The 12,974-nt window shown below is 45.6% G+C and overlaps 1 protein-coding gene across 1 annotated transcript in view; it reads left to right on the top strand.

Moving 5' to 3' along the window:
- ttc28 (tetratricopeptide repeat domain 28) overlaps nucleotides 1–12,974 on the top strand; it is a 170,297-nt gene that overhangs the window by 153,987 nt on the left and 3,336 nt on the right. Inside the window, exons 18-21 of the mRNA XM_042337666.1 lie at nucleotides 1,802–1,878; nucleotides 5,079–5,102; nucleotides 9,813–9,942; nucleotides 12,676–12,783. Coding sequence (XP_042193600.1) covers nucleotides 1,802–1,878; nucleotides 5,079–5,102; nucleotides 9,813–9,942; nucleotides 12,676–12,783 — 339 coding nt within the window. The remainder of the gene's footprint in view (nucleotides 1–1,801; nucleotides 1,879–5,078; nucleotides 5,103–9,812; nucleotides 9,943–12,675; nucleotides 12,784–12,974) is intronic.

The following is a 12,974-nucleotide window of genomic DNA, read 5'->3' as shown; positions in this document are numbered from 1 at the left end:
AGAGATTAACAGATTTAACGACGTTTTAAACACTTGGGCAACAACATGATATAAATCTCACGCTGCTCTTTGGCGCCAAAGAATCAGTGTAAAAAGCAGCTCGTGTGGCTTCAAATAGGTTGCACTAAATAAGCCTTAAATAGATACAGTTGAAGGAACTGTGCCACACTAAATAAAGGAACAACACTGCTCAGAGCTGCAGAAAGTCGGCGCTAAGCAACTTGAATTATAATAATAATAATCCTTGCAATTTGATACAGCGCCTTGTCACATCTTCGAGACATCTCAAAGCGCTTCACAGAACATACTGTAAAGTGAATTGACTGTATACTTCGTGGGAGAAACGCGGCAGCCAATGTCACACAGCAGTTCTGTTGTGGAAAAAAAAAGGGAGACAATATACCCAAGTAATGTTCTTCCTCCTGTGGTTTGGACATCTTTATCCTGCCAGCGCTATCAAACTAATAATAGCGTGAGACACCTGAGGTGTCTGGGAAGGGGCAGTGTAGTCAGATGTATTAAAGAGACTGCTCACAGCTCACGCCCCCTCCCTCGATGCTTTTAAAAAGAACTTCGGAATACGTTTGACATTTGTGAAATCAGCTTGATATTTTTCAGCTGAACAGAATTCTGTCGGGATCACAGTATAAATGACACACTGAGTTCCATGCGTCAGTCACAGAGACCCAACGAGCACAAGGTTTATACCGGTGATAATATTTATATTAGAAATACATGTTTAATACATCTTCTGGGACATGAAATTCCACCCTGTCTTGCTCGGAAAGACCATTTGCCTCACCATTTGAGATTGTAAGGAATTGGGTAAAATATAATTCAGGTCTGATTTGGCAGCTTGTGTTTCTTAAAACAAATTAACAGAAAACAAAATACTGCAGATGCTGGAAATCCGAAATAAAAACAGAAGTCACTGGGAACGCTCAGCAGGTCAGGCAGCGTCTCTGGAGAGCGGAAAGTGAGTTAACATTTCAGGTCGATGACCTTTTGTCAGTTCTCCAAATTAGGACTGACTTTGGGAATTTTTTCACGATTTTACATAGTCTTAAATATTAAGATATTTGGGTCCTGGGGGGCACATCTGGGGGTTCTGATTTTGCAACTAAAATGTGCGAGACAAAGCCAAACATAATAGGCTGGACAGTCGTAGATGGACCACTGTGCAACTTGCCAACTAGGGTTGGTAATCTCTGTGATTATCATGGAAGTCATGTATCATTTAAGATTGTGGGTTCAAGCCTTATTGGCAGGAAGGACTTCGAGCACACAGTCTAGGCTGACTCCAGTGCAGTGCTCGGGGAGATGAGATGTCAAACCGAGGTCCTGTCTGTCCGTTCAAGTGGACGTTAAAGATCCTGTGTCACTATTTGAGACGAGAAGTTCTCCTTGTGTGCTGGCCAACAACCCCAAATAAAACTGCTCACTCGCTGCATGGCTTGTGGGGTATTGTAATGAATTTTGAAGTCCGCAAATTAGTTGCCACATTCGCTTACAAAATACACAGTAATTCCTGTGGAGCATTTTGAGATTCTTTGACAATGTGATAAGGTCCTAAATCAAGTTCAGCCTTATTATTAATAATATTAGAGGTAGTATTATCAGTAGTATTATTACGATGCTACGTTGTGGAATGTGCAGAGCTCAGACTATTATTGCCCCAACCACAGGAGACTGTGCAATGACCTCCCCGAGGAGCTGGCTTTACAGAGCTGAGAGTTGAATGGAAGTGAGCAGCAGGGCTGGTGTGACTGTGTTTATGTATTACTGTTTACTCTTGCCGCAGGTTTGCCTCACGCTGCACTCCAGGCTCTCTGCAAACTTATCACTGCTTCTGAGACGGGAGAGCAACTGATAAATCGGGTGAGTATGAACGCTGGCTTAAAAAAGAATACAAATTGCATTCCATTTGCTGTTGCCTCTCCATTCTCCGCCATCCTCCCACCAGTCCCCTCCATCCCCAATATCCTCTCGGTTACCAATTTTGAATTGACATTTAGAAGCTTTCTTGTGATCACTGTCTAGATTCTATTTATAGTTCCCTTATTAAATGTGCTGCAATGAATTACAATGTGATGAATTTACATTGAATGAGTTTGTTTGGGGAGGGAGGGGGGAGGGCGAAGATGCCAGTCTTTCTTTCCCAAGCCTTTGGTTGATGAAAGAATTTTTTAAACCTAAAATTCCCCAGACACTTGCAGTGTTCAGGATTGTGACCTCTGATTAAAAATGGGCCGTGTAGTGTGAGGTGGTTATTCCCAGCCAAGGGTGTGAGTACCATTAGTGTGGTCGGGTTGTGGGGTGGAAGAGTTATCAGTCAGTGACATGCGTGGTAGGGTGGGAGGGAGTGAATCACTCTGAGCATGGTGAGGCACACAGTTGGCTTCAGTGCCCTGGGATCCAGATCTTATTCTTTCTGCTCATCTCTTATCTAGTCGTGTTTGCTGAGAGCGTGGGTGGACATGGGGTTAGGACAAGATCGGGCTTGGCATTGCCACGTTGCCCCGCCCTGCCTTCGTGCCCAGCCCAGGCTCCCATCCGACGAACAGACCTTTGAGGGAGGTACTGAGGGTCCTATAGAGTCGTAGCTTCTTAGTGCCACTGACAGGAAAGGGGGAAAGATTCGAGAGAGAGAGAGAGCAAGCGAGCGTGAGGAACAAAATTCCCCTTTATATTTCAAAACACATCAACCTAGTGTGAAGGTTATTAAGACACATCATTCCTGTTGCTGTGACTGCCCCACCCAATGACATTTCACACCTCACGAAGCTCAGTGTCCCCTTCGAGCCCTGACATTAACAGACAATGACCGGGAGCTCCTATCACCTGAGCAACCACCGCTCAACAGGACTGCACCGTTTGACATTTTCAGTTATTACAAATCTCGTCGCATATTTAATGATGATTCCTGGGGACTCCACTTCAGTCGGAACTGGGCAGATTATTTCAGGTGTTTGTGCAGAATTCTTTCCAAAATAAAACCCCATTGCCCACCCTGCCTCTCTTCTTTCCTAAGCCTGTGGTTGACGAAACGACTGGTGTTCAGTTGTTTCTCAATACCTTTCTGCATGACCGTACCACTCAGGAAGTTAACAATCCCTGCCTGACAGTGTAGGGGTGATCAGAGGTTTAATAGGAAGAAATGGATATAAATATGCCATAAAATTGAGCTGCTGAGTGGAGCTACTTCTGCATCCACAGGTGACAGGACCAGGAGGTTCTTTGCCCGATCAATAAATTAATAATTGGGTCAGTTATAGCAGGTTCCGCAGCTGAATAATACAATACATTAGTCCCACACTGTCCGTCTGGCTGGTCTCAAAAGTTTTCCTTTTTTTAAAAGAATATAACCTTACACTACTCTTCTTTCCGAACCTCTCAAACAAATTGTTCACCGAATAAATATCTAATTCCCTCGAGTGAACTGTAATAGTCTGTTTCCACACCTCCCTAGGTTGTCTGTTCACCCATAATATATACGGTCAATTCACTTTACAGTATATTCTGTGAAGCGCTTTGAAACATCTCGGAGACGTGATAAGGTGCTATATCAAATGCAAGGATTATTTATTATTACTATTATTCCATGTACTCATCACTCTCTGTGTAAAATAATGTCAAATTAAACTGTCTGTTCACCTTCCCTCTCCGGAGCTTGAGTCCCTTTTATTGTAGATTTTTTGACCGTGTTAAACTTTTTACACTTCAGTTTATCTACACCCTTTAGATTGTTGAATACCTTAAATAAGCTCTCTCCCCTGAGCCTTCTCTATTTTAGTGTGAACATTCCCAGCTTCGTTGGTCTCCTCATAACTCAGAAACCTAATTCCAGCCATCAATCTAATTGCCCAGCTGCAACCTTGCCATTGAGTTTCCCCTTGTGCACAAGTTCTATTATTTCCTCAAAGAACTGCAACAGATTTGTTAAACTGATCTCACTCCCATAAGCTTTGGCCGAGTCTTTCTTATAACTGTTTCTCCACTGTTTCATTATCCCCCCTCCCCCCCTCTCCCCCCACTTTGATTGTCCCAAATATTGCCCTACAACATGTCAACCTCATGGGCTCCAGTTCCAACATTATCTATTTGCCACTCTTTGAAAATTAGCATTACAATGCTCTCTCTTCACAAAACCTCAGGCACCATTTCCAATGAGCCCCTAAATATGTCTCCCAAAGTATGATTGAGTTCATTAACTGCTTGCTGAATTAGCTGCGCGTGGCACTCACTCCGTTCCTGGTGCCTTGTCCTTCAATGACTCTTCCAAGTTACTGTATCTCTAAATTCAAAATACCTGTCATTCTTACAATCTCCTCATCACCTGCATCTACAATATTGATAAGTCCAGGAAATTACTCACACACCCAATGAGAGCCTTTCCATACCACCAATGCTTATCAATTTGTCAGCACACTCAGTTGGTAGGACTTCCATGTTTGGGTCAGATGGTTATGGGTTGCAGACCCATATTGGAACTTGGGGGTTCACAGTCTGGACTGACGCTCCAATGCAGTTTTGGGGAGGGGAGAGGGTCGGTCCCTGCATAATTAGAGGTGACGTCCTTCAGATAACATGTTAAACAGTGATTATTCTTGTCTTGTTTGTTAAGGATTCCATGGCACTGTTTGAAAAGAGCGAGGTGTAATTGTAAATAGTTTTCCAGATAAATTGCTCATTCATTTCATGGCTGTTTGTGGGACCTCTCTATGTGCAAATTAGCCGCTGCATTTATTTACGATATGCACAGTTATGCACTTGACAGTAACTACCTGTGAAGTGTTCTTTTTAAAGCTTTTGATGGTATAGGCATGAGGCAAAATGCAAGAATTATTACTAGTATTAATAATTGCACACCACTGTTGCTCTCGGCCCACCCAGTCAAGTAAATGTGCCTTTAATGCAGCTTAATGCACTGTGCCAGCCTCCCTCTGCTCATCTTTCACCGTTTGTGTGTTATTTTCTAGCTTTACTGTTGATTGCTGTTTAAATGACTGCGCTTGAATATAACCTATGCATGTGTCTAAAGCCTGTTGTTTTTCTCTCTCCTAATCTCCTGTTTGAAGGCTGTTAAAAATATGGTTGGAATGGTAAGTGTACTGAAGTATTTAAACCATTGGCTGTTACACTGAACCGTGTTACCCCTTTGACCCTGTAGCTTTCTTCTTTGACACGCTTTGTGTTGCAGAGTTCACAATGTAATATGCTTTTTTTTNAAAATGCTGTTCCTGTGTAAGTTGTAGACTTCAGGATAACTTGCCATCAGTTTCCACTACCTGCACCAGGTTTTTGGTTAACTTTACACTGCTATAAAGTGGCCCACATTGCAGTTCCCTTTGCCTCACCCAGTTCCCTCCCACCCTCCCTCTCTCCCTTCACTCCTGACATTGGGTTGAGGCATTGCAATTAACTTCAACCCCCTCCTCCCTCCTGACACTCATGATCAGAAGATTTCACCTTGGGGAAAAAATCAGGTACAAGTCACCTCATGCTTCTCAGCTCTGGCTCCTCAGTGGGACTGAACCACCAGACCTTCCTCTGGTTCCGTCTCGAACCCTCACTTTGATTCCAACTCAATTCTCAATGTGGTTTTTAGACCTTAAAAGAGTTAGTCTTGTTGATCAGAGTGTAGTTAATGTCCTTACAGCTCTGCAGTCCCTCCAGGTTTGCCAGGTGTAAAATGAACCTCTGCAAAATGAGCATCTGGAAAACAGTGTTGGAAGAATCCTGAATGAGAAGATTCCTCCTCCATCCCTTGGCTGAATTGGCGAATTTATTACCATGGTGTACAGTGTTAGATTTTAAGACAAAACGATCTTACAGTATGGCATTTCAGGCACCAGAGGAAGCCTCTGACTGTAGAAAGTGCCTCATTGTCAGTGACCAAAATCCTCAGACATCCTGCGCATCTGAGAACATTCAAACTTACGCTCATTTCCGGAGATGATTTAAATCAATACATCAGAAATAGGCCATAAAACCGGGAGGTGGCATGCAGCCTCTAACATCCTGTTGTCAAGACCTCGGAGGGTTTGAATGCTCAACTCCACGATAAAAACAACAGTCTATTAAAAGGTGTTATCTTTATATTCTCCGTGTTTGTTTATGACCGAGGTAATGATTCCCAACTGCCGTAAATTTTAGTGCCTCTTAATCGACTTGGCAGCCCCACACTGTGCTGCTTCATAAAGCAACAAAGCCTCCCCCCCCCACCCCCCCACACACAAGGCAGATGTGTACAAGCCGTGTCTCACTCTGTCACCGCCTCACTAATCTACGCTCCCATTTCACATACAATCTCTTTCACCTCTCCTCTCCCCCTCTCTCTCTTTCGCTTTCCTCCCCCCTCTCTCATATAGCCTCTCCTCTCTCTCACAGCCACTTTGTCCCCCAGGGCAACTTCTGTTTTTTTAAGACGGTAATACTGTTTTTATCTGCAGTATTTTAAAGCCTTTTGCCTCTCAGCTTGCTTGTTTTCTCATTCCCTTACCTTTTGCTTTTCTTTCTGCCTCTCCTACACTCGCTCCCTTGTTCCAATTCTTTTTCTTCCAACTCGCCCACAAAATTTACAGCATATTCTGCGAAGCGCTTTGAGACGTCTCGAAGACCTGATAAGGCACGGTACCCAATGCGAGGATGATTATTATTAACTCTTGACCGTTTTCTCCCCCTTTTCACATTCTTCTATCCCCTCTGTCTGTCTGTCTGTCTGCCTGCCTGCCTCTCGTGCAGTCTCTTGCTTTGCCCTCGCTCTCTTCGTTTCTCTTTCCCATTCGGAATCGTGTCTCGCACAAAACAACAGCAAAGACACCCCCAGATGCTGTTGTTGCGTGAGCAGAGCCTGTGTTTCTGGCTGTGACCAGAAGAGGGAACTCCCGTACAATAAGCCTCGCCGACGAGATGCAATATTGATTTTTTTTATTTCTTCCTGATGAACAATCTTGTCAATTTCAGGCCAGGAGTTACCAGTGTAACCTCCGCAGATAGTCTCTCTCTAACCATCAGTGAGAATTGGTCCTTCCCACCAAGAACTCGAAGCCCTGCATCACCAGAGGACAGTCTCTGCCTGAAAACAACCTCCTGTTATTTGTATTATCTATTGTGCCTTCTCTACGGCTTTTAGCTGGAGTGAGGGCGACTCGTACGATAATCTTTCGGACTCTGCAGCAAAGTGTTTAGCCCCCCACCTTCTCCCATCCACCCACCCGCACACTCTCAGCGCTATTTTCTTTTCCCTTGTTGTAGTTGGCAGTTTATTGAACCTAATCCATTTTGACCCGGCAGACATATGCTCACTTTCCCTAATCATAAAACAAACTGGCTCTTTAACATTTGCACTGATCTCTGCACGGATATGAAATCCTGGGACTATGGTCTCTTCCTCTTTAAAGCAGATGAAATCTGTCCGGTCCGCAAGACATTCCCTGCCGCTAAAAGAGGCAACAAACAACAACAAATTGCATTTGTATCAGCGCCTTTCGTGTCTGAAGGACGTTGGATAGTCGAGGGTTTGAGCTGGGGGTTGGAATCAAGAGGGGTGGGAGGGTGGGATGAAGGCACGGTCAAAGAGGAAGGTCTTGAGCCGGGCTTTGGAGGGAGCGAGCGGAGGGATTCCAGGATGGAGTTCCAGAGAGTAGGAGCAGAAACTCTGAAGGTCCGACTGCCATTGGGGGGCATAGCGGGAGACATGGAGCAGGCCAGTCAGTGTCCGCTGAGCAGAGGGAGTGGACAGGTTCGTATCGTGTTAGGTCGCGGAGACAGGGAGGAGCACGACTGCGGAGGGGGGGGGGGTGGGTTTTAAGAGTGAGGACAAGGATTTTAAACACGATCCTCTGGGGGATGGGGAGCCAGGGGAGCCGGGCAAGGATAGAGGAAGCCAATTCAGCACCTCAAACAGTAAGATACCTTACAATTACAGCTCTGCCCTGACTTAAACTTGACGCAGGAAATAATAAACAGCAGCACCATCAGTTTAACAGTGTCTCACGATGTAAGCGAGTCTCTGGGTGACTGGGTCCTGCCGGGGATGGGACTGTGCTGTGATTGTGGCAGTTTCCCATGGTAACCTGCTGTGTGGATCAGTAAAAGGGTTTACATGTTACACAGCTGACAGTTCAATTTAAATTCGACCTCCCAACAAGTTCACAGGCAATCGGGCTGAACCCAGCTGATTGGATACTTAAGATCGAAGATGTTTAATCAGATAACGGGTCTGTGTGTGTGTGTGTGTGTGTGTGTCTCACGAGGATAATTTAACCCTTCAATCACTTGCTGGTGTTCACCACTGCACTAAACGTGTCCAGGGCAAATGAGCAATGTGAATCGGAGATTGCATCCTGTCGGTCTGTTTCCCAGAGTGTAAATGTGGTCAATAACCAAGTGAATGATTCTCCCAACCAGCTTCGAGCAGGATTCTCCTCCAAGGTCGGTCAGTGAACTGACCAGCACAAAATTCCCCCAGCGCCCCCTTTCCCCATCACATTGAGAGCTCAGTTTGTAACACTGCAGTAAATTCACTTTAAAACCTTGTTTTCTATCAACGTTAAAAAGCTGGAGTCATTCAAGACGAGCAGAAAATGCAGAGTGCAGTGATCAGTGTTTGCAAGAGAGAACATTGCTTTCTTGTCAGTGTGTGACAGGTCTGAAAATGCAGGGTTTGAAGATCCAAAAGGCTTCTGAAGTCAAAATTCTACTCAGCGTCAACTTGTAAAGCCATTTTGTCTTCAAATTTAAGCTAAATGGAAAATTCAAAATTCAGCCTTAATTTGGAAGGAAGGAAATAAATTGTGCAATTGTTCAAATGAAAGGAATTGAGAAGGAATTTCAGACTTCAGCCTCTCTGCCCCCCACCCTTTGGAACTCCATCCCCCAGTCCATTTGCCTCACTCCCTCCCTCCCTCGAATCCATCAAGGCACGTCTCAAGATCCTCCTCCTCGACTGCGTCTTCGGCCACCCTCACATCCCATACCCTCCCTGCCCTCCGACCCCACCTGATCCCAAACGCCTGCTTGAGTCCAAATCCCTGACTGTCCAGCGCCTTGGGACTCTTCCCAACCTGAAGGGCGCTGTGTAAATTGTAATTTGTTGTTGCTGTTGAATTTAACAATTGTTCACGATTCTGCATAATCTTAAACTTTTAAGTCAAAATGGTCTCGTGGTGAAATTCTGGCCATTTCAGTGGCGTCTCAGTGATCAGTTCCCTTTAGCGTGCGTCCTGGCTGGGATGTTCTGTGGTTAAATGCTCACCCAGCAGACCTGCTCCAAGCTTTTGCCAATCTGGCCTTGATCAGTACCAGCAACGTGTACTCATGTAGTGCACTTCAAATAGGGTAACGTCTCAAAGATCAGGGTTCCAAACATCACGTGAGATCAGGATGGAGTGAGCCCTTGTCCTCAGAACCCCCCCACCCCCCCCCCCCACCATGTGTGCGCGCACACACACACACACGATTTCTTGTAAGGGATCTCTAATTCTAAAGAGTTTGGGAGCTTATGTACTGGGATGTATTTGCCCACATCAAATGGCAGGTGTAATGCACACACACACATACACACATACTGTAGTTGTGAGGCGAGTTCACATATGCTCGGTGCCCACTCAATGCAGATTAGTCAAGGGCAAATTCAAGTTCTATCCCATCCCCACCACCTCCCTCCCCCCTGTTTTTTTTTAAAAAAACTAGATTTCCTCCTTATACCAAGCGTTGATTATATTGTTCTCAGTCAGCGAGCAGCAGTGTGATGTGACCTGTGTTGCATCTTGTGTTTGTAAAATGGTTTTCGTTTTCTTTGGGCACAGCTTCATCAGGTCCTGGTTCAGCTTCAGTCCGGAGAGAAAGAGCAGGAATATTCATCTGTGCCCATCCAGGTCTCTATCAGCGTACAGCTGTGGCGTTTGCCAGGTTGTCACGAGTTCCTGGCAGCACTAGGTACGTACGGCATAGTGTTCCTCTTTGTTCTTCCACCTCCCACCCCCCCTCTGCTTCCAGTAGGAACCTGGTTGTTAGTCGATTGGCAGATGGTAATGATCCCTTCAAAAAAAAATTTTTTTTTAAAACAATAATAACTTGGTCACTCAACCCAGGACTGTTTGTGGGACGTTGCTGTGCGTAATTGGCCTCCGCGTTTCACCCACAGAATATACAGTCACTCCATTTTACAGTATATCCTGTGAAGCGCTTTGAGACGTCTCAATGACATGCCAAGGCGCTCTATCAAATGCAAGGGTTATTATTATTATTATTAGAGCTCAGAAACTATCTTTCCCGAAGGGACAAAAGCCCTTGTTCTGGTGGGTCGCTTTTTAAATGGCGTACTTTTTTTTAAAAAAAAGAAATTAATTTCTTTAAATAGACATGAAAGCAACACTCACTGCCTCCTTAATTCGAAGAAAGAACCGTATCGTTGAACGTCCCTTGAACGTCGAAATTGCCTTTTAAATGAGGTGGTGACGAGCAGTCAGGCCTGGCTGATTGTTCCTCTGTTCTAAATCATTGCGACCATTATGTTAAAGTGACTTTGAGAAAATTATCTGTGTGCAGTCACCTTCCTGGGGAGCGGAGCATTTATCCTGCTTAATTTGCTGCGCTTTTAACAATTCGTCGTGTGGCAACGCAAAGCGATGGAGAAATCTGAAGCCACAAAAGTTATTTCAATAGATCCTTTCCAAATAAACTCATCAGAAACCAGATCGTTGCTGACAGCCTGGAAATTGCCGTTGTCATCTGCTCTCTCTGCTCGCTGACACATTTTTCCTTATCAGTGACACAAGCAGATGCTGGTTACACATCAGACCTTGGCTGTGCGCTCTGGAATCTAAATTAGGATTGAATTCTATTTGTCCCCTCTGGTTAGAGTGCCGGGGGGCGGGGGGAATACTGAAGGAATTTTACAAAATCATAGTTCAGGGCCGAGTGAGGCTGATATGCAGTCTGAGACAGCAGCACCGACTCAGTGAGTGTTTGTTACGGTCTCCCAACGCCTGACGCACACACTGTTTCTGACTGAATCTGAGCTGATTTATTATCGCCGCTTGTGTCTCTGAGTCTCGGTTCTTCTCCGTTACTCAGATGGGTTAGAATTTGGTGAAGAGCGTTGTTTTTTGGCTCCTTGTTTATTTCTGAATACATTGATGCAGACCTGTGCGTGTATACCTGGCGACCTATGTCTCTAGTGTGGCAGGGTGGGATGGGAAGCCACAGCACTGCCCTCTAAATAGACCAGAAGCCTCTGCGAGGCATCTGAGCGAGTGCCCAACTCTGGCTGAGGGCCCGCACCAGTCACGGCGCCCCCTTGTGGCCCGGGAGGACCCAGGCCTAACTAGCGACTCCTGATAACTCGTCGCTGAGCCCTTTTCTCTTGGGAGTGATGAGTTATTCAGAGTGAACACACACACACACGCGCGCTCTGCGTGTATCTTACCGTGGGACTGACGCACGACTGCGTTGGTGATGATAACTGTTCGCTGAGAACCCTGAAGAGCTGAAGCCATTCGGCTTCAACCTTCATCCCTTGAAACGGTGTGTGCTGAGCAGCACTTAATATGCAGCAGCTAAACTGCTCGCAAGTGGTCTGTGAAGGAATAATTATGATTAAACGCGAGTGTTCGGAGAGTCACAGATAAGCAGGATATATTGGTAACCTTTTCGAAGAATTTGCCCAGTGGGTCCCAGAAGGATCATTTTCTGTCAAGTCCCGTTTCCCCTGGTTACATTAGCAGCTTCCACAGCCAACATCAGCCTTTTCTACCACCTCTTGCCTCTTAAGTGGCTAGAATAAATGACAGAAAAAGTAAATAAATATTTGATTGTGCTCCTCTGACTGTTAAGCAACTGTGCAGCGCCTTGGGACGTCCTCCTGACGTGAAAGGCGCTTTATAAATGGAATCTTGTTGTTGTTGTTGTTGTAAGCAGCCTCCACACATGAGCATAAGTTACTCAACACCTCTTTGGTGTTGCGTGTTTCTCAGACAGCCAGTGAAGTACAGGTGATGAAGGATGGGCTTGTGCTAGCATGTAATGTAAACAGATATCTATTCACAAGGCATCGCAGATGCCCTTCCGGACACTGCGCGAGGCCTGGAGCATCAGTATGTGCTGATCCGCTGAATCATGCACGTTGAATCCCGGCATGCTGTCCGCAGTCTTGTTTATTGCCTGCAGCACAGTTAGCTGAATGTTTGAGAATCCCTTTCGGGCTCTGGGCACGTTGGGAACAGAGATTGCGTTCAGGGAAAAAACACGGTTTGTATCCCACACCTACACGTTAGGCTTCCGTCACGACCAAGAGAATTCACAGAATTCAAGCCAAACACTTCCCTAGTTATTGTCAAACCCTGTCAGCTTTCATCCTCTAGAGGTGGTTGTCCACTCGCTCCTACAGACTGATGGCGGAGAATTAGTGGATAATGACACTAATATTAATCCTTGCATTTGATCTAGCGCCTTATCACGTCTTCGAGACGTCTCAAAGCGATTCCCAGGATATACTGTAAAGCGGAGTGACTGTATATTTTGTGGGCGAAACGCAGCGGCCATTTGCGCCCAGCAATTGGTTGGAAAGCATGCGATGGGGAGCAAGGGGAGGGGGTGCCATCTGTAGATCTATTTTACACGTGCTGGCCGTTGACGTACACTCTTGTTTCTTTTCCGACTCTTGTCCAGGGTTTGATCTGTGTGAAGTGGGTCAGGAGGAAGTGGTGCTCAAGACAGGGAAACAGGCAAACCGGAAGATCATGCACTTTGCCCTCCAGTCCCTGCTGGCGTTGTTTGGTGAGTTCCAGAACATTCCAACACAACCTTGCGATTCAAAATGCGTAGGCGGGAGCAAATAGGGAAGATTGGCCGACGTGGAGAATCAGTGGGCACAAATTTCAGTGGGATCTGCGGGCAGGAAGGTGGCAGATATACGGGATTGGGTGTGGCTGTGATTCCCCTCACTGTGTGCGATCAGGGACCCTGCT

This window comes from Callorhinchus milii, unplaced genomic scaffold (genome assembly GCF_018977255.1).
Source record: "Callorhinchus milii isolate IMCB2004 unplaced genomic scaffold, IMCB_Cmil_1.0 Scaffold8, whole genome shotgun sequence".
Classification (NCBI taxonomy): Eukaryota; Metazoa; Chordata; class Chondrichthyes; order Chimaeriformes; family Callorhinchidae; genus Callorhinchus; species Callorhinchus milii.
The sequence above is the reverse complement of the archived record's forward strand: the minus strand, read 5'-3'. Positions and strand labels throughout refer to the sequence as shown.